Consider the following 26,366-nt stretch of genomic DNA (forward strand, 5'->3'; position numbering starts at 1 on the left):
ACATGTCCAAAACAACATGTCTTTCATATGAAACCAATTCTACTTGAATTGTTTCTCTATACTTAAGATGCTCATATATATATTTAGCACTATCATAGATGTTGTCGACAAACATTTGATATCGGTTCCAACCTCCTTATTTTTCATAAAGACATAACATAGAGATATCTTCATTCATATATTCAGGTACCTGAATCTCTCATGAGATTTTATGAACCGTTATGTCATATGATCTTCTAGATCACTTGCCTCCTTATTATGATCATAGCTCGTCTTCTCTATCAAGAATTTTATTTGAAACTGATTTGTCTATACGCTTTAAGCGTATCATAGACTTTGTCATTCTAGAACTTATTCTAATAGGAGCATTTGTAGTGAGAATGTAGTTACTTTCTTTGGGTCAACAAATGCGTCTAGTATGCTTTGCTATATATTGCAGATGAATTATTTTTTTATGAACTTCAAGTTCATATTATCTTATTCGAGGATCTAGATGTAGAAATGATAATTCATTCCACACAACTTTTTCTCAAATGTTTATCATGTCTCTCCCTCATGTTAGAAAAACTAACTTGTTTCCTCAACTTTGAGAACTCATATTTGTGCGTTATGGTGTTAATCAAAATATATACCGTACATCAATAATAATAAGATGGAATTATTTGGTTCATGACCCCGAACCACCTGTGAGGGGAGAATGTAATATATTTTCGTATATAACGTATATCAAACTGATATACATAATTTTGTTCTCATAAGCAATAGTTTAGCTATTAAGTGGAGGCACTCGATAAATCATTTTGCTAAACTAGCTGTGATAAAACCAACTTATCAAGATAAACTGTCTTGAATAGAAAATATGAAAAATATGCTCGAAATTAAATTAATGAGCAAGTTACCTCGCAAACACCAGTCATGTTGTGAGTTAATAATAATCGCACATGTAACCAACTCATAGATGCATCTTATGTGGTATACATGACAGGTGAATGAGTTCATATTCACCTTTGATATTTCCAGCATTCACGAGATTCAATCCCAACTTTAGTTGGTCTATTAATTAGTAAGAACAAGCAACATAAGAGAATTCTTAAAGAACTTTCTAGTTTTTTAATATTTACCCATGTGATTTTTTATTTTATTTTTTGATACATCATACTTAAATTAACATGACTAAACCAATTATGCTAGCTGAATAAATTTTTAATATTGATAAACTTCAAGTTTACACCATGACGTGTGCAATTATGAATAAACTCCAAGTTTATTATGATATGAGTTTTTATATCAATAAACTTCTACTTTATTGTGACATTTTTTTTGTTTGTGTAGTACAAACTGGAGAACAAAGCGGGTAGCTTTTCACATACACGTCGCCCCAATACAAGTTGTATATATATATATATATATTAAATCTTTACTTTATTTATAGTTTCAATATAACCAATCGCTTCACGAATTTAGAAACTAAATAAGTTTCTTTGAGACTTACGATAACATAATGCCTTATTGATAATTAATTTTGTTTCTCTAAAATAGTAATAACTGGCTTTTCCAGAGCTCTCAATTAATTTTGTACTACCACATATTCATCAACATCCATATGATGAATATCTATTTTAAAGAGAAAGTTATACCACTATGGTTATGGTCAAAATTATATGCAAGATCTGTTTCTTGCATTACCGTTGTCTTTTAATAATCACATTACCAAAATATTTTGGTATACAATAAGTACGTGATCAATGATCATTTATGCCATAATAATAACATTATTTTCTCATTTCCTCTCAAACCTCCTTCTAGAGGTGAGTGTGGTATATACTACTAGCACGCTCATATTCTTCCAATAATGAATATGTATTCATAAATCACATATTGTCACATTTACATCATGAATGTACCATAATCATCTATATGTGCTTTACAAAATCTCATGTCAAATCGATGACAAATATTACTTTCACAAAGTGAAGGATTATTTTGAGAATCTTTATTGTTCTCATTACCACAATGATGACGATTATAATTTCGTATATTGTCACGTCCACATCCATTGATACATTCATAGTAATAATTTTGTGTTCTTTCAGACGTATCACATACTACTATCACATTCTCTTAAAGGAACGAGAATGAAGCAAATTCAATGGGACGTGTTTCCACTTCTTGTGCTCATAATTATACATGAATTTGATCATGGCAAGATATAGAAATTTTACCACTTCGTGTGGTTCTAATTTCTTACAAACTCTATTAAAGTTATAATCAAATTTTTTTGTTTTTACTTGTATTTAAAATCAAATTATAGAATGTTAAGAATTTAAAAGAGAAAAATAAAGTAAAATACTTACCTTAAATCCAAAATTTAATCATGAAGTGAGTTCCTGGAACAATTGACAACCATTATGCTCAATCCCAATGCTTCTACTCAATTGGTTAGAGTATCGTACTGATAACGTGTTATAAAACAATAAAGGAAGAAAAAGAGTATTGCAGAGAAAAGTAAAAAGGGGTAATTCTTATTGATTTTGGGATGAATTATAATAGAATAGAACTCCTCTATTTATAGGAAAAAAGTTACTTAACCACCAAATAATAAATCCTAAATTTTATTTAGAACATAGATATTTATCATAAATAAAATACTATTTATAACAAAACGAAAGTTATTTTGAAATTTAACAACAATCCAACTCAGATTTTAACTAATACTTAAATAAATATCCGAATGAAAATAGGAAAAGACTAATTACTTCGTATTTTATTATTTTCTCATTGGCTATTCATATTTTAAACCTAACAAGCAGTCAGTTTAATAAAAACTTCGAATACATGTGTGATATTACTCAGCTTCACAGTTTCTAAGAGGCGTTACAAAACAGTCTCAGCAACTCAGAAAAAGGCCAAAAAAGCACCGAATTGAATTGAAGAGAAAAAGAGAGAGTGAAGCAAAGAGGAAGAAGAGAGCAAAGAGGAGCGATGGTAGGAGAAGAGAAGAGGCATCAGATGATGCAAAACCTATTCGGAGACCAATCCGAAGAGGAAGAAGAAGAAGAGGAGGAGGTTGAATCCGAACATGAATCAAACCGTCAACCCGATTACGCTTCGGTTCGATTTTTTTTTATCTCAATCCCCTCTTTTGATTCATCAACTTCTTCTTTTTTTTTTAATTTTTTTAATTAATTAATGTGATATGGTTTTGTTTGATTTTTCGCTGAAGTGTTAATTTGGCCCTAATTGGTCATCGTTTATATTTATTGTTTAACGTGTAGAAGAATGATTTCAAGCTGATTTAATCCAATTTGCTACTCCCTTCATTTCAATTGGTCATCGTGTATATTTATTCTGAACCTATTTGAGGAACACAGGAATTTAAGAAATACTTTTAAAACTTGTGGTTTAAAAATGCCGTTGGCTATAAGACTTCAGATATAAAAGTTTGTTGTTATGGATAAAATGGGTAGGTTCAGTAAAATTATTTCCAAATTTAGATGTTCTTTTTGGAACGGACTAAAAAAGAAATAAGGTCACTAAACGGTAATGGAGGGAGTACTTTTTCTAGCAAAAAAGCAAGAAAGAGAGTCTTGATGAGTTGTGGTCCTATTTAGTTGATATTTTTGAATGTGTGTAGTCAGCTCAGTGGTCTGAACAAAATGGCTTGTTCTATGGCATGCCATCAGAGTGAATGTTGAAATGTATGCTACTTTCAAGATAAATTTGGATTTCTTATGAATCAGTACGTATAAGTAATCCTATTTAAAAAATGAGGACTAGGGAACACTTTTTGTATCGTCATTGGTATATGCATTGGCATTATTTGTAATTTGTAGCATATGAATATTTGTTGGGACATAGTAGTTTAGTTTTCTTTGATTTTTTTGATTTTTTAAATTCTGTCTTACACCCTCTACTTGATGATGTCACTTGAAGTGATCTGACATGATATGTGTTATTGTATTGGTCAAAAGAAAAGAAAGCTTCAGAATTTCAATCGATGTAAGCTTTGCTTCTTGGGAATTGGAATTCACATTCTTCATTATTATTTATGTCTGGTTACATAAACATTTCGGACTTTGAAACTGTTCTTGTGCGAATATTTCGTCTTCAGGATGATGGGGATGGAGGGCTAGAGCCAGAAGGAGAAGGTGAAGCCGATGTTGAAGGTGAAGGAGAAGTAGAAGTGGAAGGCCAAGGGGAGGCTGAGATGGAGAGTGAAGGTGAAATGCAAGATGTTGATCCTGGTCACGGTGAGAGTGAGGGTGAAAGAGATCAGAGTTCTCAGGAAATAGAGGTTGGTGATCAGAAGGTAGAAAGTGAAGGAAGAGACTCAGAGAGTGATGAAAAAGAAGAATATGGTCAAAGAGTAGTGACTAGTAGAAGGAGGGAAGTAATTGACAGTGAATCAGAAAGAACTGAGGAAAACCGATTTGGTGACAATGAAGACGAGGAAGTAAATCAAGCAAGAAGTCCAAGGTAATTGGTTGCCTGTTCCTTCCTCTCTCCACTTTTATTTTTCCTTCCCCTTTTCTTCCAGATGTTTTTTTGCTTTGGAGAATGTACAGACATGTTCTGGTCTCTTTCATCACCAGCCCATGGTTAATGTTGTTGATCATTTGGATGGTAAAGTGTGCCCGCTCTCTTTACTCTCATTACTTGAGTACATGTACTGGCAGAATGCTGTTTTACTTTGCGTGCTAATCAAACTTTTATACTCCCAAGGATCTGGTGGCGTACAAGGTGCATGCTTGAGACAACAAAACTCGAATTGCTTGGAAAGAAAATGGAATTGCTTGCATTTTTGGCTCGTTATAGGAGCTTTTTGTGAAGTCTTACTATCTCAATTGTGTATATGTTCAATGTGACAAGGAGTGTGCAATTTTGCTAAAAGTTATTTTTGAAAGGGAACCACTAGATTGAAAGAAAAGGTATTTAGGATAATGGCACCGACAATAGTTTTCTCAATCTCTCTCCGTCCTTTTGTGATTCTAAATCCAATGACGAGTCCTAACAAAGTTGAGTTTCCACACTACCATGCATGGAACGGAATTTCATCTAAACAAAATATTTGATCTTGCCTTCTCTTCATATTTGTACATTAGTCATGATTTGTCTCTTGAACTTTCTACGCCTTAATTCTATCCTGCAACCACTGTTCACACTTTTTCTTAGTCTACTTATCTGTGAAAGTCCTAACAAATTAAAGTTGCTTGTGCTCATACCTGAGCATTTTAATCCAGTTTGCGTCCCTTAAGCCATAGGAATGAAGAGGGAAAACTGCCAAACCACCTTAACCATTAAATTAACTGGAAAAGCCTGGATCCTAATGGTTTCTCCACGGGTTGAGTGGTTCCCAAGAGGGTTTGAGTAACTGGTGTAGAACTTCAGTTTGGCGTTTAGAATTCAAGAACTACAACACCTATATGTACACGACAAAGGTTCTCAAGAACTATAGTCTTGCAAGTTTAACAGTTTGCAATAACCTTTGTTTTATTTCTCAAGCGTATGGGTTCCAAATTTTAAGTTTGTAAGACATCTGGACAGATTATCTGCTTATTCCATTTGGAGTTGGCACATCAATTACTTTTAGGCAATCTACTTGATTGATGACAACTACATGTTGGCAGATTGTGCGTGAGTTTATCCGTTGTAAATCCTTCATATCACTCAGATATATTATCACATACGTGGACCAATTGTAAAAAAAACCCAGACACATCGTAAAAGGTTTGGTTACATAAGTTGGTCAGTGGAATTTTGATTTCTTATCGTGGAGGAAATGAATTATTTTTTGATGTTGTTTTGTTGCATCCAAAAGATTTTGAACACAGTGATTTTTTGTTTTGCAGTAGGTCCCCTGGGGAAGAGAAAGATGAGGCTCACATATCCTCTGCCCCAGAAATTCGTGACGTGTTTGGGGATTCAGAGGACGAAGAAGAGGCTGATTATGTTGTTCAGGATCAAATTGACGAGGAGCAAAATGTTTGTATAAGTGCTAAATGAGCAGTGCTCTTCAACTTCAGTTCTTCTGTGGTACCACTTATGAGTTTAATTTTTTTTTCCACTGCAGATATCCCCTATGGAAGAAGAAACTAGCTATGGGAAAGTTAGGCCAGAAGATATTATACCCGAAGATGATGGCGGATACGAGTCTGAAGAAGAGCAAGTGGAATCTAAAACTAAGGAAAAACCAGTTGGGCCCCCATTAGAGCTGGAGATTCCATTGCGTCCACCTCCAGCTTATTCAGATAAGGTCAGCATTCTTTCTTGTTACTTCTAACCTAATTCAGAACTTTTTTTCATGTTTATTCCTTTTATTTTTCCCTTTTGGTTGCATCAGTTTGCAGCTAAATTTTGAAAGAACAATAAGAAATGAAAAATCATTTTAATCGGCACAGGTACCGAGTAACTTTGTCCACCAAGGCCTAAACAGATTGGAAGAAATAACCTAAATAACCTAATGTTGCCTGGCACCTCATCGTTCTCCACCACTTCATTGACCACTAGGCTGCACTCTTGGGTGCTGCTTACAGAAAGTTTCAAACTGCAAAATTCTGTATTTCTACGACTTAACTTGGTTGATATTGCTCAGTGGTTGCAGTTTTTTCTATGATGCTCTTGGTAGTTTACCCCACTAGTGAATTTTATTGGGTTGTTGTTGTTGTTCTTGGTAGTTTACATTTACCGATTAGCTTTAGAGAAGCTTGTTTCATCTTTTCCGTGAAGGTTCAGAAGTCCAGTCAACTTAAATTTGTAGGACCATTTTTGCAGACTGTATTGCACAAAATTTCCTTGAATCATTCATATCTAGACTTACTAGTGGAACACACGTCTTTTATATTTCTCACTACATCATTACCATCAGCATCTTCTAATTCTATCATCTGTGGTAGAGAAGGGGGAAACCTTTTGTCGATTTATAGTTTCTGATAACCAAAAAGGCCATGTATTATATGTTTTTCTTTCACTCTGAAATTTGAGGATCAAAGAACGTTTCCACACCTTTACCTCATTTGAGTTTTAGACGATCTTTTGATAAGTCAATTCAGTGGTAGACATGAAGTTGTTCTCACTTTTCCGTTTTATGGGAAGTGGTAGACATGATTAGTCTTTTTATCCCTCATTTTGTAAGAGATTCAGTGGGCTTGAAGTTATCAAAAGCTTGACCAGAGAACGAATGATTAGGGGGAATCATTATGTTTAAAGGATGAGAATAGACTAGACACTGGAAAGACTTTTTGCAAATACCGGACCTTAATGCAAGTTTAACAACAACAACAACTAAGTCTTCATCACAGCTTAGTCTTTGGTTGTAAAGCTAATAGTTTATTTTCCTTCCATATGTAAGCATCCAATTTATCACATGGATTCTTTATATCCAAGGATGTTATATCATGGCTTATCCTCTGAGAACCTTAAACAGATTTTAAGTTTTTATTGGGAAAGAACTTTCAATCGGACTAAACTCTGGTCCAGTTATTTCTTTTACACAAGCAAATTCAGTTGATCCATTTGATGCTATGGCTCATGTGGGGGTTGTCAAATATTTAAAACTTCATTCATACTGGTCAGTGTTGTCGCTGCCTTTTCTATCAACCACTGGAACCTTTAATGATTGAAAAAAGTTTTACTCGTTGACTTTCTTATAATGCAGATGAACTTGATCAAGGTTTCTAACATAATGGGCATTGATCCTAAGCCCTTTGATCCTGAGACATATGTTGAAGAGGACGTCTTTGTGACTGATGAATCTGGATCTAAGAAACGCATCAGCTTAGTTAACAACATTGTTCGATGGAGGAAAGTTAAAAAGCCCGATGGAACAACAACTGTAAGTGAAGTTTAATTAACTTGGTTGTATCTATATGCCTGGCATGGATCTGCTATGTCTGATTTTCCTAATGAAATAAGCAAGTTTATTCTTTTTCACCTTTTGCACTCTTTGATTCATCAGATATTAATTTAAGCTTTTAAGATCGTTGGCATGGCGTTGTCTGATGCTGATAGGGGACATATTTCTATAAGAAAAAAGGAAAATTTTGTAGTTCTGAAGTTATTCTACGTAACTCACCTCATTAAAAAAGTCTATTCACTTAATTAAAGAAATTAAAAATCATAGTGGTGTTATTCCTTGATTATAGGAACTGAATCAAACAATTGGGGAGAAGAAAACATGAATAATGACAAGGGAAAGGGAAAAAAGAAAACAGACCAGAAGATGACGTTTCTGTGACAGAAGAATCTGCAACTAATACGCGATTTAGCTTAGTTAATAACATTGTCTGATGGAGGGAAGTTAAAAACCCTGGCAAAATATGCAAGTGAATTTTTGAATAAACTTCGTTATATTTATATGCTGTGGTGTGGTTTCAGAAAATCAGATCATGTCTCTGGGTGTCCTGATGAAATAAGCAACTTTACGCTTGTTTATGTTGCACGGCTTGATTCAGTAGATATTTCTGTAAGTTAAGCTCATCCGCATGGTGTTGGCTGGTAATTTTTTCTTTTACGAAAAAGGAAAATTTTGTTTTTCTGAAGTTCCACATAATTAAAACAATAAAAATGTTAGTGGAAGGAAGGATGAATAATGACAAGGGAAAAGGGAAAAGGGAAAAAAAGAAGAAAAGAAACAGAAGACATAAGGTACATCGAATGAACATGAAATCAAGAAAAGGCGGTAAGTTATCTTCTAAAAAAATTAGTAGGCTATCTTGGCTTTAATATTTTTTCTGTGCTGTCAAATATTGCTGATGTTTATTTTGGAATAACTCAAATGGCTGGACAGCTTGTTCGTTATTTATCTCATTGGTGTAACTTTGTGATCACTTTAATATTGCATGTGAGTTTGGATTCAAAGATCAATGAGAAAAATTCTCATTCATTTAGCATTTCTCCGTACACACTGAAATCTGAATGAATGTTTCTATATGTAGGTAGAAAGCAATGCACGCTTTGTGGAGTGGTCTGATGGCAGTGTACAATTAATGATTGGAAATGAAGTTCTGGACATGTCTGTGCAAGATGCCCAGCATGATCAAGCACACCTGTTTCTTAGACATGGAAAGGTGAAATCTCATGTCTGTTGTCACTTGTCATATGTGATGCACAATCCTAGTAACCGGGGATGGGAATTTCAGGGAACATAGTGATCCTTCATCAAAACAGCAGATATACACTCGCAGCTTCACAAAAAGAAAGAAGAACTTGTAATAGTTTAGCCCTATGAGGTTCTCACAGGTTGTTTTTAATCAGTGGATGATTTGTAGGAGATTAAAATACGCAGGAGTAGTAATTTTTACTCCGTATTAGTTAGGAAATTGTACCCTGGGCTTCATAAATAATAGGATTAGTAATTGACAGATATCTGGATTCTGGACTGTCTTGCTGGGCTTGTGGGGGGGGGGGTGTAAGTAGATTGTGAGGTTTAAAATCAAAATGAATATTTATTCCTCTAGCATAAACAAGGTAAGCAAACACTCTGCCCATCTCTCTCCTTTCTCCTCCTGTCAAACCTAGCAGCAGACCGTAACCATCTTTTCCCCGCTCCATTCTGCTGTACTGGTCCGACTCTGGTGACTTTCCTCAACCCCAGTTCTCTCTTCCCTCCTTCCCCACCTTCCTCGTCCCTGTTCTCTCTTCCCTCCTTCCCTACCTGGTTGTCTCTTTATCCGTCCGCAGATTCCTTCCCTCCCAGATTGCATATCTTTCCTTCACCATCGGAAGGCTCCTTTCCTCTTTACTTTTTTGCGAGGTCAGTCCCTCAACCTGTGATTTTTATCCCTTTTGGAGGAAGCTTGGCTGCATGTCTCGCCGTTTCATTCCTTCCCAATTTATGGGCTTTTTCTATTTTGGATGTGTTGGATATCATTCAATTATTTTTTTCTTCTATACAGCTTACACGACTTTGAAGAATTTACAGCCATTTAACTATTCAAATTTAAAACTCTGATAGTAATTTTTTTCTCTTTCAAACTAACTCGCACCCAATACATTAATACTTCTTTCAGTACCAACTAATAGTGTAAAGAAAATGTACGTTGGGAACTCAACCTTAAAAGCTAGCTCATGAAGTGAAAATTGTCCAAGTTCATGCAAGGAGACAACAATTTAATGTGGAACACTCTAACACCTCGTTGCTGGCCAAGATTGGACATCTGGAGTGAGTATAACATTACATGGAGCTAAACTATTCCCCTAAGGCTTTGGTCTAGTGGTAAGAGCAGTGCGTGATGTTGTAGGTTAGGCACACATCACGGTTTTGAACCCTGTCATAGTCCTGGTATTTAAGTGGAGAAGGGTAGGGCAGGCTCATTGTCCGCCGAGTTTTAAACCATGCATCACTGTCCCTTCGGGTTTTCTCGATCAATAAGCTGCCGAGTTTTAATCCGTGCATCACTGTCCCTTCGGGTTTTCTCGGTCAATAAAAAACTTGGGGTGCAGTATTGAGCATGGTTAAGCTTAGGTACCATGTAAAGAAGATTGACCTTTGCCTAACTCAATCTCAAAAGCTAGCCATGAGATGAGGACTGTCCATATGAGGAAATTACAGCCCATTCCCTCAACCAATGTGGGTAAAATGTTTAATTTATATGTCGAAGTAACATCTTAAACTTTGTCTCCATTCACATACTGTGATGTGAAAAGGATGGAATGGGTACTTTTTCTGGGTCAACAATTTTAATATTTTTTCCTTCCATTATTTGCTGTACTTCTCGTATAGGAAAAAGGCCTGAAGTTGCTGCAAGTTTCTCCAGGGAAATATGATGGATGTTGCCTGACTATCGAAAGGTCTTAAAGAAACATGTTGAATTTTGATGACCGTTGTCAAATTTATGGCGAAAATACAACGTTAGTTGGTTCGGTAATCAATTGGTTAAAGTACTTGATGCAACTTTTGAACGCAAAAGATGGAACTGCGCCAAGGGAATTTGAGTAGTAAAATTTTCTCATATTTCAAATTAAATGCCCAATTGAGCTACAGAGTGGATATCCCATTTTAATTCAATTCCCTTGTCAATGGATTATGGTCCTGTCATCTCCTGCATTCCACAAACAAGACTTACTTCTTGGTGCTGTTGTACTTTTAATCAGTGGCCCCATCATGCTACTTTATTTTCAATGAAGACTACCATTTAGATGTTTTGGCTAGCTATGGTGTTCATTTGCTAGTTATCAATTGATTTTTTTTATTTTTTGCTATTGCTTTATCCTATTAAAGATTAAGTGAATCAGAAGCTGAAGGCTATTCCAATACCAGTGAGGTAGTATTAAGTGTGAGATCAGCCTACATACTCATTGAGATTAGGTTGACGCCTATGACGTGCAAATATAAGCATTTGCTGCAATTGATCTTTGATGATCATATTTAGATTGAATACAGTTTACTTTTTTGTCTTCAATACAAAAGTCTATGTAATTTATGACGTTTATTACCCAGTGATCCTTAGCATAAACACCTAACTCGCAGGGAATACTACAATCACAAGGGAGAATTTTAAGAAAGATGAGGTTTATGCCTTCATCCTTGACATCAAACTCTCACCGTCTATTGACTGCCCTTGTTGATTCACGTCATAAGAAGGTATACAAAGTGAAGAACTGTTTCACTGACATTGACCCTGAGAGGGAGAAAGAGCAAAAGGAGAAGGTAAAATTGATGAGTAATGGATTATGCTTTGCTTTTGTCATGTTATAGCTGGTAAGTTGACTTTGACATTCATTTTGTCTATGAAGGCTGAAAGCCAAACAATCAGAGCAAATGTAATCCTCAACCGGAAAAAGGAGAAGGTCAGCCGTAAATACATGCCTGCTGTACGTAGGGAGCGCCAGCTCTCTCCTGGTTTCTTAGAGGATGCACTTGAGGAGGTAAGGTTTTCTTATTTTTATCTACCATGCATATTGTAGGATGCAGTAGACAGTGGCATTGTGCATAGAAACCTCCTGATCCCTGCTTTCTTTGAAGTGGATGAATTATATGTTCACATCATTCAGTGTTTATATGGGTGTTGCCTTGTGGGAGACGTTAGTTGAACTACTCGGCATTCCTTAGAAGAATTGCCACTCTGATCCATCTTGATATCTGCCTATTGGAATTTTCTCTCATTATCAGGAAGAGGATACAGATTACTATGACTCTCGACGGTCTGCTGCTCGACGTCGCTTTGAAGAAGATCTAGAAATGGAAGCTCAAGCTGAGAAACGAATCATTAATGCGAAAAAGGTGCAGAAGTCCCGTAGAATTAGAGAAATTTCCCCTTATTTTCTTTGTTACTTTCTCAGCTAACATGAAGATTTTCCCCTTGTTCAGAAAGATATTCCTAGACAAACATCATTGTCTGCTTCAAAACATTCTCGGCGCCCTATTGATTTTGAAGATAGCGAGAAGGAGGAGTCGGAGTATGAAACTGAAGAGGAGGAAGAGGAAGAAGAGAGGTCTCCCCCACGTAGAAGGGATGTGCAGGAGGAGCAGGAATATGAAGAAGAGGAAGAGCGTGATCAGGGAGAGGAGGAAGAGGCATATGAAGAGTCAGAAGAGGAGGCTGAGGTAGGAAACTGATCTTCATTGTCCAGTAAATCCCATCTGAACCTTTTTGATCATGTATTGCATTTAATAAATAGGTAATTGTGAAGAGTTTAAACTTTTACTGGAAATCTTTATACTTTTGAGTGGTATTTCTTAATCTGCTAGTTTGTAAACTGTCGTGCCAGAACTGCTGTAATCTTTCCAGACACATAGGCCTTCTCATATAAACCGGTGAGATGGTTCAACCAGATGCATATAGTGTTTGACGTTGCGTGCCATTTTCCTGGGCAGCCGAGTCAGATGTTTGCTCAGTAAAATATTTTGAGGATAGTTTTATAAACATGTTAATCAGGGTAAGGATTCCTCATAGATGCTGGAGTGGCTTAGCAAGCTCTTGACCTAATGTTTGCTAGATATGCTAATGAGACTTTCAAGACCACGTGGGCTCCTTGCTGTATCCCTTGTGCAGTAAATTGGTGGCACTACAAGCTATCAAGTGCAATATCTGGTTATTTTGTGTGTTGACTATGTAGTAATTTGGAGATAAGATTGTCGGAAGTGTGAAACTTATTATGTCGTACTCCCTCCGTTTCAATTTATATGAACCTATTTCCCTTTTAGTCCATGCCAAAAAGAATGTCCTCTTTCCCTATTTGGAAACAATTTACCTTTATGCAATGATTTATAGGAGACACATCGCACTTCCGCTCGGGTCGAGGCTTCCACTCCGTCCTATGACGGATCAAAGAAGAGTGGGGAACCCCTCGCTGGTTTTTGGAATTCGACATCGGGAAGTGTTTTCACACCATCGACCGACATCGACTCATCCCAATCTTTAAGGAAGAGATTGACGATCCCAAGTTCTTTTACCCCATTTAGAAAGTCTTTTCTGCCGGACGATCCACACAAAATATGTGCCTCATTTTACACCACAAGTTCAAAAGTCTTCTCTCTTTTCTTAAACTCCGTGCCCAGTCAAATGGGTTCACATAAATTGAAACGGAGGGAGTATTAAATTAAATATTTAGGAGCGGGACAAAAGCTACAAAGCTGCCAGCTTGAATTTTGGAACAGATAATTACCTTATCTGCCTTATTCTTCTAATCTTTCAAATTTTTAGTAAATGCTAATAACTGTGTTAGATTAACAGCGATAAGTGATTTTAGCTTAAAAGAACACTTATTCAAGTGCTTAAAAAGCAATAATTCTTCGTAGAGATTTTGAAGAAATTCTCTCTTTCCTCGCTAATTTAACGTATGGAATTTCAAATTGAATTTTACTTTGCTAATGAACAATAAAAGCGCACCATAGAATAATTGTACCAAACATAACTAAGGGATGGCATAGCGATAGAAGGGCTGGAGACCTGGAGGAACAACTTCGGGAACCAAGGTTCGAATCCCCACAGAGCTGACTCTAAGTGACTCTTCCTATCAGCCTTAGCATTGGTGTGTAGCAGGTACCCAATGGCTTAGTTGAGGCATACACAAGTTGGCTCGGATATTACTCTTACTAAAAAAAGAGAAAAAGAGTAACCACATCAAACTTTAATTAAGTGTTTGTATGCACACTATGCTCTCCAAGACGCACTGCCTCCCAAAATGGGTCTTACAAGTATATCAATGATTGCGCTGGTATTTATTGTCACTGGATCCCTTTTGGTCAACAGATGGAAACTTATTTATTGATAGAGTTATATATGGACTAATTCTGCTTACATGAGCTTTGCAATGTTTGGCTGGTCCCAAACTCGGGGAAAAGAGGATTATGGTAAATAGACGGCCAGTGAAGGAAAACTGACTATTATGAATCCTCTTAATTGGGCCTGATTAGACCGAAATGGATATAAAGTATTTATATAGCCGACGCGGGACTAGTTTTGCATTGAGGCTTAATTGATTAAAATTGGTCTTGCTATTATGGACTATAAAGATGCTCTGTTATAGATGCCATTTAGAAAGTCTATATCCATTTGCTATTATGGACTATAAAGATGCTCTGTTCACTGCCTTTTTAACCGTAGAACTTTAATGGAAAAGGGATTCAGTTTTGAAGCAATACTGCAGCTTGATATCCTTAATAGCTGCTGTAGCGAATTTTGTTCGCGGTTATTATTGCATGGAAATGAGGGATATATTACCATGTGTTCTCAAGACGAGCTGTTGGATTCGTTAACCCTAGATGTCGTTAGAATGAGAAATTGTATCATGATATTCAAGAGAAGCAACAAAACAAAGCTGGCAATTTTCATACATCAACATTTTTCGTGAAGAAGACTTTCTTTTTAAACACTAAAATCTTGGGCAAAGGTCATAATGTTACTACCGTTCAGAAGAGGACAATGCAAGATAAAGGGGAACAAATTGAAAGATGAGTTGTATCTTCCCAGGCGTTATTCCAATAGCAGAAGAAAATGGTTTTCCGGTGCTTCAGAGTTGAAACTTAAGTGTCTGTGTGGCATTAACAGAATCAAATCTGTTCAGTGCATCTAAGATACCGGAGTTATCAACAACAATAAATGTCCTCTTCATTTAGTTTCCTTGAGGGAATGATATGATCGGGGTTTTGATGGAGAAAAAAGAGTTTTCTGGTTTTGCGGCAATTTCCTTTTATGGACAATTGTAGGTAAATTTGTTATCAAGGGAGGAAGAATATTGGGCGATGGATGCTAGCCTTTTCATCACTGATGAGATATGAATATCTCATGAGGTGTTCCTGGTGTTGCATTTTTTTGCTGTCGCTTGTGCACATGCAACGAGGCCTTTATGGCCTGTTTCTAAAACTTTCTATTTTAAATGCGAAGGCACATTTTTCTGGAAAATAACTGGTTTTTAGAGAACTATACGCGATCAGATAGTAGCCTCTAGGAAATAGATGGTTTTCCACTTGATGTTTCTGAACCATTCCACTTTTAGAAGTCAGCATTACTTAATTTTACTTGTATGAGTGAGCTCTTGGTGTCACTTCATCTATCAGATTAGGGCCTAATGCCTGGATATGAAGTTTTTGAGACGCTAGATGGCACAATAGTAAATTTGATATATCGGTTCCGTGGAGAAGTTGGTGAAATCAAAGCAAAGTGTAAACCGTTGTCAGTGCCAGCATGTGCAAATATCCATTTTGCGAGAATTTAGTGGAGCCATGTACAATGCCTAGTTATTTGAGGCGTGGAATATCAATAAATCAACATAGATTACACGTAATGTAGGAGTTAAAAATTTACCTGTTCAGGAAAAAATATGACTTAAAACAAATGGGTAAAACGAGGTTTCTTACGAGTTGGCTATATTGATGTCCGGAATAGTTCAGCTCATATTATTTGATAAGGCAGAATACTTAAGCTCATCTCTTAATTTTTATTGCGTTCCAATTTGGGGCTGGCTGTATGACTTCTTTTTAGGTAGTTGTTTGGTGTAGTTTTCTATGAAATTGTCTCTAATTTCCTCCTTTTTTAAAAAGTGAAAAATGTATCAAGTTCCATGTATAGAAGTTCTTGAAGTTGAAAGGCAGAACTCCAAGTTCGATGTTTCGGTTTTCTTCAACAATAATGAAGAATTTGGAGTGCTACTCAAAAATTGCCGAAATCCAAATTCTGTGCTCACCTACCAAATATCATCCTGGTTCTTTGTATATACTGCTTGCAGATTGCCACCATATCCAACTTACCAAATCGTTGCATCGCATTTACCTAAGCCAAAGACTGCAATCAGTGGCAGTTTCCTTGTCAGCACATAAATTTGCCCAATCTCCACTCTTCCCTATTAGCAAAGATTTCTGCAATGACCATTGATCGCCATGTGAGAGCCAGAAGAAGATGCGTGTTCAGTGTTCCGTGCTCCTATGGTCATGCCGAGGCAGCATTAGCGACATCAAAGGATGAAACAAGGGGGAGATTTCGGTGCATAAGTATAATGGAAGAAAAATGGAATCTAATTTCTAATCAAAAAAGATCTTTTCAAAAACTAAATGAAATCAATTAATTTATTAATTTTAATGGAAGATGGAAAAACATTTATGGTACTATCTTGTAATATTTTTACTGCCTTTTATATGTTTCACTCTCTTTTCTATGCAGCCTTTGTTTAAGTTCCCTTTTGAAGTTTGATTCTTCCGAGCATGATAACCATGGTCATCATGTTTGGTGATCAGTCCTGTTGAGATTCAACAAATGCAACAATCAGGGAAACTCCCGGTAAAATTTGATTACTCAAGAGGGAAAACTGGAAAGGAACATAGATTACAGCGAAATCAATCTAATACTTCAACCTTCAGAACCAGAACGTCCCCCCGTTACCTGTACAAATGTGATGGATCACAGAAATATGCTTTCGACGGAGACCTTCTAGTTCTCTTTTGGAGTTCCCTATTATGGTTATAATCTTGGTTCTGTGCTGATTAACACTGTTTTGTATGCTAAATATTTAACTAGGGTTTTGATGCCATGCAGTTTGAAGAATTCACTTATCTGAAATTTGATTGTTAAAATCATTTACTTCATATCTCTCACTTTTCTTTCTTGTTTTTGTCAAAACTCATCAGGAGCCGAAGCAAAATGCTAGGGAATCAGCACCAAGTAAGCGGAAAGGGATTGAGTCGGATGAAGAATCTCCTCCAAGGAAGACGACAACTCATCGCAGAATGGCAATTGTTTATGACAGTGAGGAAGACTAAAATGTAATAGCATGGAATCTGAGACAGGTGAGTGTTGGATGTGAACCATTTTAAGCTCCCTGTATGACATGCTTCTTCTGTGATAAGATGTCAAGGCTTCTTTTGTGATGGATGTATAACATGCTGAGTTTTGTTTTCATCTTGCATATAAATGTCTCTACTCTTGAGAGCAGTTTTTGCCCCATCATCTTTTCTCTTCAGCTCTACTAAATCAGAAATTTATTGCATCCATTGAAAGCTTATATACTGAATGTTCTATTTTTCTTGTTAAATGGTTACTGGAGTTTTATATGTTACCATCTCAAAAAATAATTACTGGAGTTTATGCATAGTTGCTGACGTTTAGCTGTACAAATGAACTAGGTCAAGTTTAGGAGTTTTTAGTGATATTTGTAGACTGGTTGCAATAGATTTTTGCCATTCCAAAGACTGATTGATGGTAGAATTGCAAAGTAAAAGTTGAAGAACTTGTTGATAACTTGATATTGATAATGTTTTTGGCTGCATAGTGGTCAAGTAGTTCTGGTGGTTGTGGTAGTAGTAGTAGAATTACCTATATGAATCATCATATTGGTTCTAGCATAATTCTAGTGGTATATCTGTATTTTAATATCTCTATCTGTAGCTAATATGGTTCTATACCAGAGTTAGAACGATGGTGAAATCCTGATGCTTCCTTTTCTTCGAGGGATACATCTTTTATCCACTTTTAACTAGAGTTCCTTTGAATCCTGAGTGCTAAATTCTCATCTATAAGAGAACTACCTTTGTAGTTTTCACAGAACTGCGCGCGCACCTTGTAGATTTTTCAGATTAAAGTTTGGAATGTATTCACAACCTTTCTTGATTCGGCTTTGTATTTGGCAGGCAAATTTGCACAGAAGATTGTCACAGGGTGGACGCTCGAAGTCCTGGGGACTTGAAAAGAGGCATCGAGTGCCTGAATGTTGTTCAGTTATACATCACCAACCTACCTTAGATTTATACTTTCAGATGTCTTTCTTATACTGAAGTTGCTGAAGAGCCGTAGCAGAACTGATGTTACTTTTCTTTTTTTTTTCTTATGTTGGAATTGTTTTTTAAGATGGATATAACCTGGTTCTTATCAGCTACCTATTTATAGATGAAACTTGAAACTTAGTACAGCTTGCTTTCTTTACATGTTCAGCAGTTTTTGTTCCCTGGTTTGATTCAGCAGTTATTCTGTAACCATACCAAAGAGGCAAGGAGGGTAGCAAAAGCATGCCCACCTGCTCCCTTCAGTTTCTGCTCTTTTAGTTTGCCTTCTAAAAAAGTCTGTCTTAAAATATAATGTGAAATTGCTTCAGTAAAATCTGGTAAGATTGATTTCATTCTGGCCTCAAAGAACCAACAGAGCAGCTTGAGCTTCTGTAATCTGGGATGATTGAGGTTTCCATGTGTGTCTGTAGACTGTAGGAGCATCCTCTCATTGTGATCAAAGTCAGTTTTTCACTGCGAGTTGTTATCTAGAGTGGGTAAAGTAAAAGGTAAACGTGGGTGACACATTGATGAGGGCACTCTTTGGGGAGAAATTCAAAAATAGTCTGATTTACAAGTGGTCATTCAAAAATACCACAGTTTCAAAAGTAATTGAAATTTAGCCACTTTTCATGTAAAGATAAATTTAAACGAAAATACTGTTCAAAATCCGGAAAAATACTCAAGCATAATATACTGGAGTTTGGAGCACCGGTGCTCCAGTCTCTAGTATATTATACTGGACCCAGTAAAGTATACCGGTCCAGCATAATATGCTGGAAGTTCATACACAGGTGCACCGAACTCCAGTATATTATGCTGTACCGGTCTTTGTTGCAGCCAAATAGTGGCTATTTTTCATTGACTTGCTAAACGTTGGCTATTTTTGAATGACCAGTTCGAAAACTGGTTAGACCGTGCTATTTTTGCCACTCTTTGCTTATCCGTTATACCTTGTGATCCCTTTTTTAGCAACTATAGGAAAAGGTATCATTCTGCTGTTCTTGCCGAGGGAGTTCTGAATCAAAGGTGCCAAAAATAAAATGCGAGCTAAGTTTATAAATTAGTTTGTATTCTTAACTAAGAACGTGCTTGTAATCTATTTGGCTCTTTTGAAGATGTATAATAGGGGTGGCAAACTAGTCGGGCCGGGTCAGATATGGGCGGGTCAAAATGGGTAATACAAAAAAAAAAAGATAAATTATTCGATCCGATCCATATTTAATACGGATAAAAAACAGGTTAACCAGCGGATAATATAGATATTCATACTTTACGAGTGTAAAAGTTAAATTCACTGGTTATCCATTTTCTAAGTGAATAATATGGTTCTTATTCATATTTGATCCGTTTTTAAAAAGTTTATTATCCAACACATTTTTTAATAGATAATATGGGGGAATAACTGTTTTCTTTCAATCATTTTGCCACCACAATATATAATTATGAAAAGATTTTTTCTAATCATTGTTCCATTAAGCCATTCTAACCATGTTAAAAAGATGGATGATTATACAGACACCTTTGTATTGAAGAATCCGATAAATGCAAGATTTTTCATTGTTTAGTAATTTAGTGTATCTCATAAGCGTCACATGATTCAAATTGTAATATTGTAGCTTATGGAGTAATAGTTTTGATTCTTTGAATGCGTTTCTTCCTCTTGAAAAAGAAATTTCAAAATAGACCAAATGTGTAAATTCCCCGAAACTATTTCAAAAGAAACTTTTTTTTTTTTTTTTTTTTTGCAATAAGACTGGGACCCAAAGTGAATTATGTAAAAAATGAGGGGAGGCAAATTTATATTCCAGGTCAGTCTAGTAGTTACCAAGAGAAACACTCGATATTCCACGTAATCATTGTATTGCCACGTGGCAGTTAAGGAAAATAAAAAAGGTCTGGTAGTTTCTAGGCTCACCTTCTAACTTCCAGACTTCTCTGTTTCGTTAACATAAGCACCGTCTCCTCCCCCTTCTCTGCGCATTTGAACAAACACTTGAAACTGTACTGTATTTCACCCAACAGATCTTAAGGAATTGTCTTTCTGCTCTCGGAAATTCTATTTCTTGTTTAAGGTATGCTTGCATGTCTCTATTGAGCTTATTTTTCTTCTCTTCGATTTTGAGTTTTTTTTTTTTTTTTTGGGGTTTGCTGTTCAGAATTTATTTTTTTGGCATTGTGTGCGTACTTGCTATTCCATTGAGAATTTGTGTTGTGGTTTTCGGCTGTATGCGTTTGATGGAATTGCACGTACTTTTTCCGTTATTGAGTTGCTTCGGAAAATATAACTGGCTTTGCTATTGATCGTTATGTTCTGTTTCAGGAGTCCAATTTTTATTTGGTTTTTGTTAACATAAGTAGATCAGTTAGTCTGATAGTATGCTTGCGGAGCCATTAATTCTAAGGGGAATTCAAAAATCTGCTTTTATCCAATTTAGGCATTTAACTTTGCAATTCCCTTCATTGCATGTGGCTCCGGCGTAGCCACATAGTGAAGGGTCGTCAGTTGAACATACTTCTTTGAAAAAGTATACTGCATATGTAAAAAATTACTATATTTTGTCTATGGTTGTGGCTATAGGTCAGAAATTACTTCTTATAAATATATATCAAACTAGACTCACTGTGCTCAATTTAGTTTCTCCCGTTTTTCTCTAGGTAAGTTTCATGTTATGGCAAATTTTGCTATTAAATGATTCCTCATATTCTGTTCTTTTATTGCAGTTAGTTGAAACACACATAATTAGTCATGAATCCTGAAAAATTTACCCACAAGACCAGTGAGGCACTTGCTGAGGCACATGAACTAGCTATATCAGCAGGGCATGCTCAATTTACACCCTTACATATGGCAGTGGCTTTAATATCCGATCACAACGGTATTTTCCGGCAAGCAATTGTGAATGCTGCTGGTAGTGAAGAAACAGCTAATTCAGTTGAAAGGGTATTCAAACAAGCCATGAAGAAAATCCCTTCTCAAACACCAGCACCTGATGAAATCCCACCTAGCACTTCACTGATTAAGGTGCTCCGACGAGCACAATCGCTGCAGAAGTCTCGTGGCGACACACATTTGGCAGTTGATCAGTTGATATTAGGCCTTCTAGAAGATTCCCAAATTGGTGATCTTTTAAAAGAAGCTGGGGTTAGTACAGCAAGAGTGAAATCAGAAGTAGAGAAACTTAGGGGAAAAGAGGGTAAAAAGGTAGAAAGTGCTTCAGGGGACACCAATTTCCAAGCACTTAAGACTTATGGTCGTGATCTTGTTGAACAAGCAGGAAAACTTGATCCTGTGATTGGTAGGGATGAAGAAATTCGAAGAGTAATTCGGATTTTATCGAGGAGGACAAAGAATAATCCGGTGCTTATTGGTGAGCCTGGTGTTGGTAAAACAGCAGTAGTTGAAGGGCTAGCACAAAGGATTGTTCGAGGCGATGTCCCGAGTAATTTGGCTGATGTTAGACTTATAGCATTGGACATGGGAGCATTAATTGCTGGAGCAAAATATAGAGGTGAATTTGAAGAGAGGTTGAAGGCAGTGTTAAAGGAAGTGGAAGAAGCAGAAGGGAAAGTGATCCTTTTTATTGATGAGATTCACTTGGTTTTAGGTGCTGGTAGGACTGAAGGATCTATGGATGCTGCCAATTTGTTTAAGCCAATGCTTGCTAGGGGCCAATTAAGGTGCATTGGTGCAACAACTCTCGAGGAGTACAGGAAGTATGTGGAAAAGGATGCTGCGTTTGAAAGGCGTTTCCAGCAGGTATACGTGGCTGAGCCTAGTGTTCCTGATACTATTAGTATCCTTCGTGGGTTGAAGGAGAAGTATGAAGGGCATCATGGTGTCAAAATTCAAGATAGAGCTCTTGTGGTTGCAGCCCAGCTTTCGGCTCGGTACATTACAGGTATGTCATTTTTTGGATTGTTGTTGTATTTGATGAATTTCACCTTTGATCAATAATCAAGTAAAGATGCCACTACAGGAATATAGTAATGTATTTAACGTTGAAATGTGATGCGTCACAAGTCAGTATTGTGGTTGTCAAAAAATTTCCTTAAATTGTAAAGAGATGGTCCCTTTCCTTTACGTCTAAGCAGGATGGGTGTGAATCTAGTTTTATACCTAATTTAGCCGAATCATGTCCCATTTGAATGATTAAGTTATATTCTGCTTCTTTGTGCTTTTCAAGGTGATAACCTTTAACCTTTGGTTTGTAGTTTCAGACTGATAGAAGTATGATTGATGCATGCTCACCTTAATTGGTTGGATGGGATTATGTGTTTGCTCTTTATTAATACTATTTTTCTTTAAAGCTTTTTCTATCCCTTGCTATGGAGAATCACTACTGTCGTTTTGCGTATCATTTTCCAGTTTGCCATAATTTTGTGCATATAGGGATTACTAATCTGTGAATTTTTACTTTCAGGTCGTCATTTGCCAGATAAGGCTATTGACCTAGTTGATGAGGCTTGTGCAAATGTAAGAGTTCAACTTGATAGTCAACCTGAAGAAATTGATAATCTTGAAAGAAAGAGGATTCAGCTAGAAGTTGAACTTCATGCACTTGAGAAGGAAAAGGACAAGGCTAGCAAAGCTAGACTCATTGAAGTAAGTATTACATCCTGGAAATGATTTGACCTATAATTCTGGAGCCTGTATATTAAATATGGACAAATAACGTAATTACTATTTCAGGTGAGAAAAGAACTTGATGATTTGAGGGACAAACTTCAGCCTTTGACGATGAGGTATAAGAAAGAGAAGGAAAGAGTTGACGAGCTTCGCAGGCTCAAACAAAAGCGCGATGAACTCACGTATGCTTTACAAGAAGCTGAAAGGAGATATGATCTTGCTAGAGCAGCAGATCTTAGGTATGGGGCTATCCAAGAAGTGGAAGCTGCTATAGCAAATCTTGAGAGTAGCACAGACGAGAGTACAATGTTAACTGAGACTGTTGGACCTGATCAAATCGCGGAAGTAGTCAGTCGCTGGACTGGTATTCCTGTCTCAAGGCTTGGTCAGAATGAGAAAGAGAAATTGATTGGTCTTGCTAATAGATTGCACCAAAGAGTGGTTGGGCAGGATGACGCAGTTAGAGCTGTTGCTGAGGCTGTACTAAGGTCTAGGGCTGGGTTGGGAAGGCCACAACAACCAACTGGTTCATTCCTTTTCTTGGGACCAACTGGTGTTGGAAAAACTGAACTTGCTAAGGCTCTCGCTGAGCAGCTCTTTGATGATGACAAGTTGATGGTCAGAATTGACATGTCCGAATACATGGAACAGCATTCTGTTGCCCGGTTGATTGGTGCTCCACCAGGGTAAGGACCCTTTAACTATTGATAGGATAAAATAACAAATCATACTTTTACGAGTCAACTATATCTGCCATAATGAGATTGTGGTGTACAATTGCACCTTCTGTAGAACTGTGTAGCCCCACTTCTCTGTAGGTATTTAATAGTTTAATGTCTCAAGGGACGAATGCTGAACATGTTTTGTCTGTGCAGTTATGTTGGACATGAGGAGGGAGGACAACTCACTGAAGCTGTGAGGAGGCGCCCTTACAGTGTAGTGCTTTTTGACGAAGTGGAAAAAGCTCATCCTACTGTGTTCAATACCTTGCTTCAAGTGCTGGACGATGGACGATTAACAGATGGTCAGGGTCGTACAGTTGATTTTACTAATACAGTCATTATTATGACCTCAAATCTTGGAGCAGAGTATCTCTTGTCAGGATTAATGGGCAAGTGCACCATGGAGAAGGCTCGCGATTTGGTCATGCAGGAGGTAAGTTCGAGCAGCCTATTTGCTGCTAATTTTTTTTGGCATTGTTTGCTAGTTTACATTATTATTAGAGTTTCAATTGTTCACATATATGTTTTTGTGATAGGTGAGAAAGCACTTTAAGCCTGAGTTATTGAATCGGCTAGATGAGATTGTAGTGTTTGATCCTTTATCGCACGAGCAGTTGAGGCAAGTATGCCGTCACCAACTGAAAGATGTAGCAAGCCGTTTAGCTGAGAGGGGTATTGCCTTGGGCGTTACTGAGGCCGCGTTAGATGTCATACTTGCTCAGAGTTATGACCCTGTAAGTATCACCATCTGGTATTTCAACCTGACATTTCATGGTGATTAGACTAGGGTCTGAGTTAAGATACCAACTATGTAGATTTTTGTATTAATCTTGTTGTGGCGGGTTACACTTGTTTTTTCAGTTGCTAATTTCACTTATTATGACTATTATTTGTAGTTACATTTTAGGTGATCTAACATTGTAAAAATTATCTTAGAACTGTTGGTGTATAGAAGTGAAATACTTTTGACAATTGATTGTGTTAACTTTTTTTACAATTGCATTACAGGTTTATGGTGCAAGACCTATTAGAAGGTGGTTGGAGAAAAGAGTGGTAACTGAGTTATCCAAGATGCTCGTGAAAGAGGAGATCGATGAGAATTCAACCGTCTACATCGATGCTGCATTCGATGGGAAAGATCTAAGCTACCGAGTGGAGAAAAATGGAGGGCTTGTCAATGCTGCCACTGGGAAAAAATCTGATATATTGATTCAGCTCCCTAATGGACCGAGGAGTGATGCTGCTCAAGCAGTGAAAAAGATGAGGATTGAAGAAATAGTGGACGATGATGAAATGGAAGACTGCTGAGGCCGTAAAATCACTGGGGTAAAATGAAGAGAAGAATACTTCACTTAACTCTTTGTGATGGAGTCCAATAACATTCTCAGGAGGTGAATGTATATGATCACAGATTTTTGTTGAATGTACAGTGGTGTTTTATGAATTGAAAGTCTAAATGGGGATGCATTCCCTAAGTTTCTGAAAAACTTATCCTTTTCTCTTCTGTTTTTCTTTGTCCACGTTTTGAGTTTGGAGCGGTGTCGTTTAAGTAACTGTGGAGTGAAGTGTTAATGTCAAAAGTTGAAGAGGGCTTGTGTTGAAAATGTTGGAGTGATGTAAAGGTGAATTCACGATTCAGTGTCAATGAGTCCAATTTTATGGTATATACATATTCTAAGTAGTTTGTTTGGCACATGTATTTTGTGTAGGTTACATTCGTACTGATTTCCTACGTCGAACCATAGCAGAAATTCAATCACTATTTTTCTTCTCGGTGACACTTTCTTCAGGGACCATAGGATTGGATTATGTGCTGCGTATTTCCTTTTCTCCATGTACCTTGTCCAACGCAGGGGTGTTCATGGTTCGGTTTGAATCGGATTTTCCCTAAAAAAATATTAAACCAAGTAAGTCGGTTTTTCAAATATTAAAATCAAACCAATTTAGTCGGTTTTTTCTCGATTTGGTTTATGTTGGATTTTGTCGGTTTTTTGTTTTTTCGGTTATTTGTCGGTTTTTTCTTAAATATAAGATATATACTACCAAACACATATTTCGGAGACCACATTTTCAACGTAACATTATCAAATCAATTGCCCTTTGAGAAATTTATTATTTATATTGATGATAATTGAATCAAATAGTGATGAATAATTTAAGGACTCAATTAAAAATATATTATTTTTAACACAAAATGGATTTTTACACTTAACAAAAGAAAACTACCAATCAAACTAGAATATAAAGTGCAAACTATTAATATTTATCATTAAATTTTTGAAACTTTGTATATATATATATATATAGGTGTAATAATAAATCTGAAATAGCTACTCCTATAGTCGGTTTGGTTTGATTTCTTTTCGATTTTTTTCTGATTAAAACCAAAACTAAATCAAATTTTATCGGTTTTTAAAATTCAAAATCAAAACCAAACCAAACCAAAAAGTATCGGTTTTTTTGGTCGGTTTGGTTTGATTTTCGGATTGGTTCGGGTTTTCGGACTTTTATGAACACCCCTGCCCAAACGTATGATGCCTTGGATAAAAAAAGTCAAATTAATTAAGTGAAACTAATTAAAATATCAGTTCAATGTTTTGGTTCGTGAAATCTCAATAAGTTGTTTCAATGAGGTTTGATTTTTAATCAGGGAGAGAATTGACCTTAACAATATGGCTATTATACACATTAGTGGGGACATGATTCGATTGAACATTATAATGTTATGTGGCTGCGTTGAAAGACACGTATGTTAGTAAGAATAAAGGCAAATAAAGTAACCAAGTTTTTGTGTCTTAAAGCTTATGTTCTTTTAATATGA

At 36.5% G+C, this 26,366-nt stretch overlaps 2 protein-coding genes across 3 annotated transcripts; both read left to right on the forward strand.

The window, feature by feature from the left end:
• Positions 1-2,852: 2,852 nt before the first annotated feature.
• LOC104236299 (protein LEO1 homolog) lies at positions 2,853-18,353 on the forward strand. Of its 2 annotated transcripts, none has more exons than XM_009790194.2 (12): positions 2,853-3,111; positions 4,112-4,476; positions 5,850-5,982; positions 6,071-6,253; positions 7,655-7,831; positions 8,934-9,065; positions 11,468-11,647; positions 11,734-11,865; positions 12,110-12,220; positions 12,308-12,544; positions 17,063-17,221; positions 18,062-18,353. In XM_009790194.2, exons 1-11 carry the CDS (start codon positions 2,983-2,985, stop codon positions 17,192-17,194), a joined length of 1,911 nt encoding a protein of 636 aa, XP_009788496.1. In that variant the 5' UTR covers positions 2,853-2,982; the 3' UTR covers positions 17,195-17,221; positions 18,062-18,353. The 2 variants fall into 2 exon arrangements, with proteins under 2 accessions (XP_009788496.1, XP_009788497.1); XM_009790195.2 differs by having other exon boundaries at positions 5,853-5,982.
• Positions 18,354-20,128: 1,775 nt separating this feature from the next.
• LOC104236298 (chaperone protein ClpB1) lies at positions 20,129-25,240 on the forward strand. Its single transcript, XM_009790193.2, has 7 exons — positions 20,129-20,268; positions 20,918-22,095; positions 22,618-22,799; positions 22,887-23,509; positions 23,699-23,978; positions 24,082-24,279; positions 24,554-25,240. Exons 2-7 carry the CDS (start codon positions 20,943-20,945, stop codon positions 24,851-24,853), a joined length of 2,736 nt encoding a protein of 911 aa, XP_009788495.1. The 5' UTR covers positions 20,129-20,268; positions 20,918-20,942; the 3' UTR covers positions 24,854-25,240.
• Positions 25,241-26,366: the final 1,126 nt, after the last annotated feature.

This window comes from Nicotiana sylvestris, chromosome 3 (assembly GCF_000393655.2).
Source record: "Nicotiana sylvestris chromosome 3, ASM39365v2, whole genome shotgun sequence".
Lineage (NCBI taxonomy): Eukaryota > Viridiplantae > Streptophyta > Magnoliopsida > Solanales > Solanaceae > Nicotiana > Nicotiana sylvestris.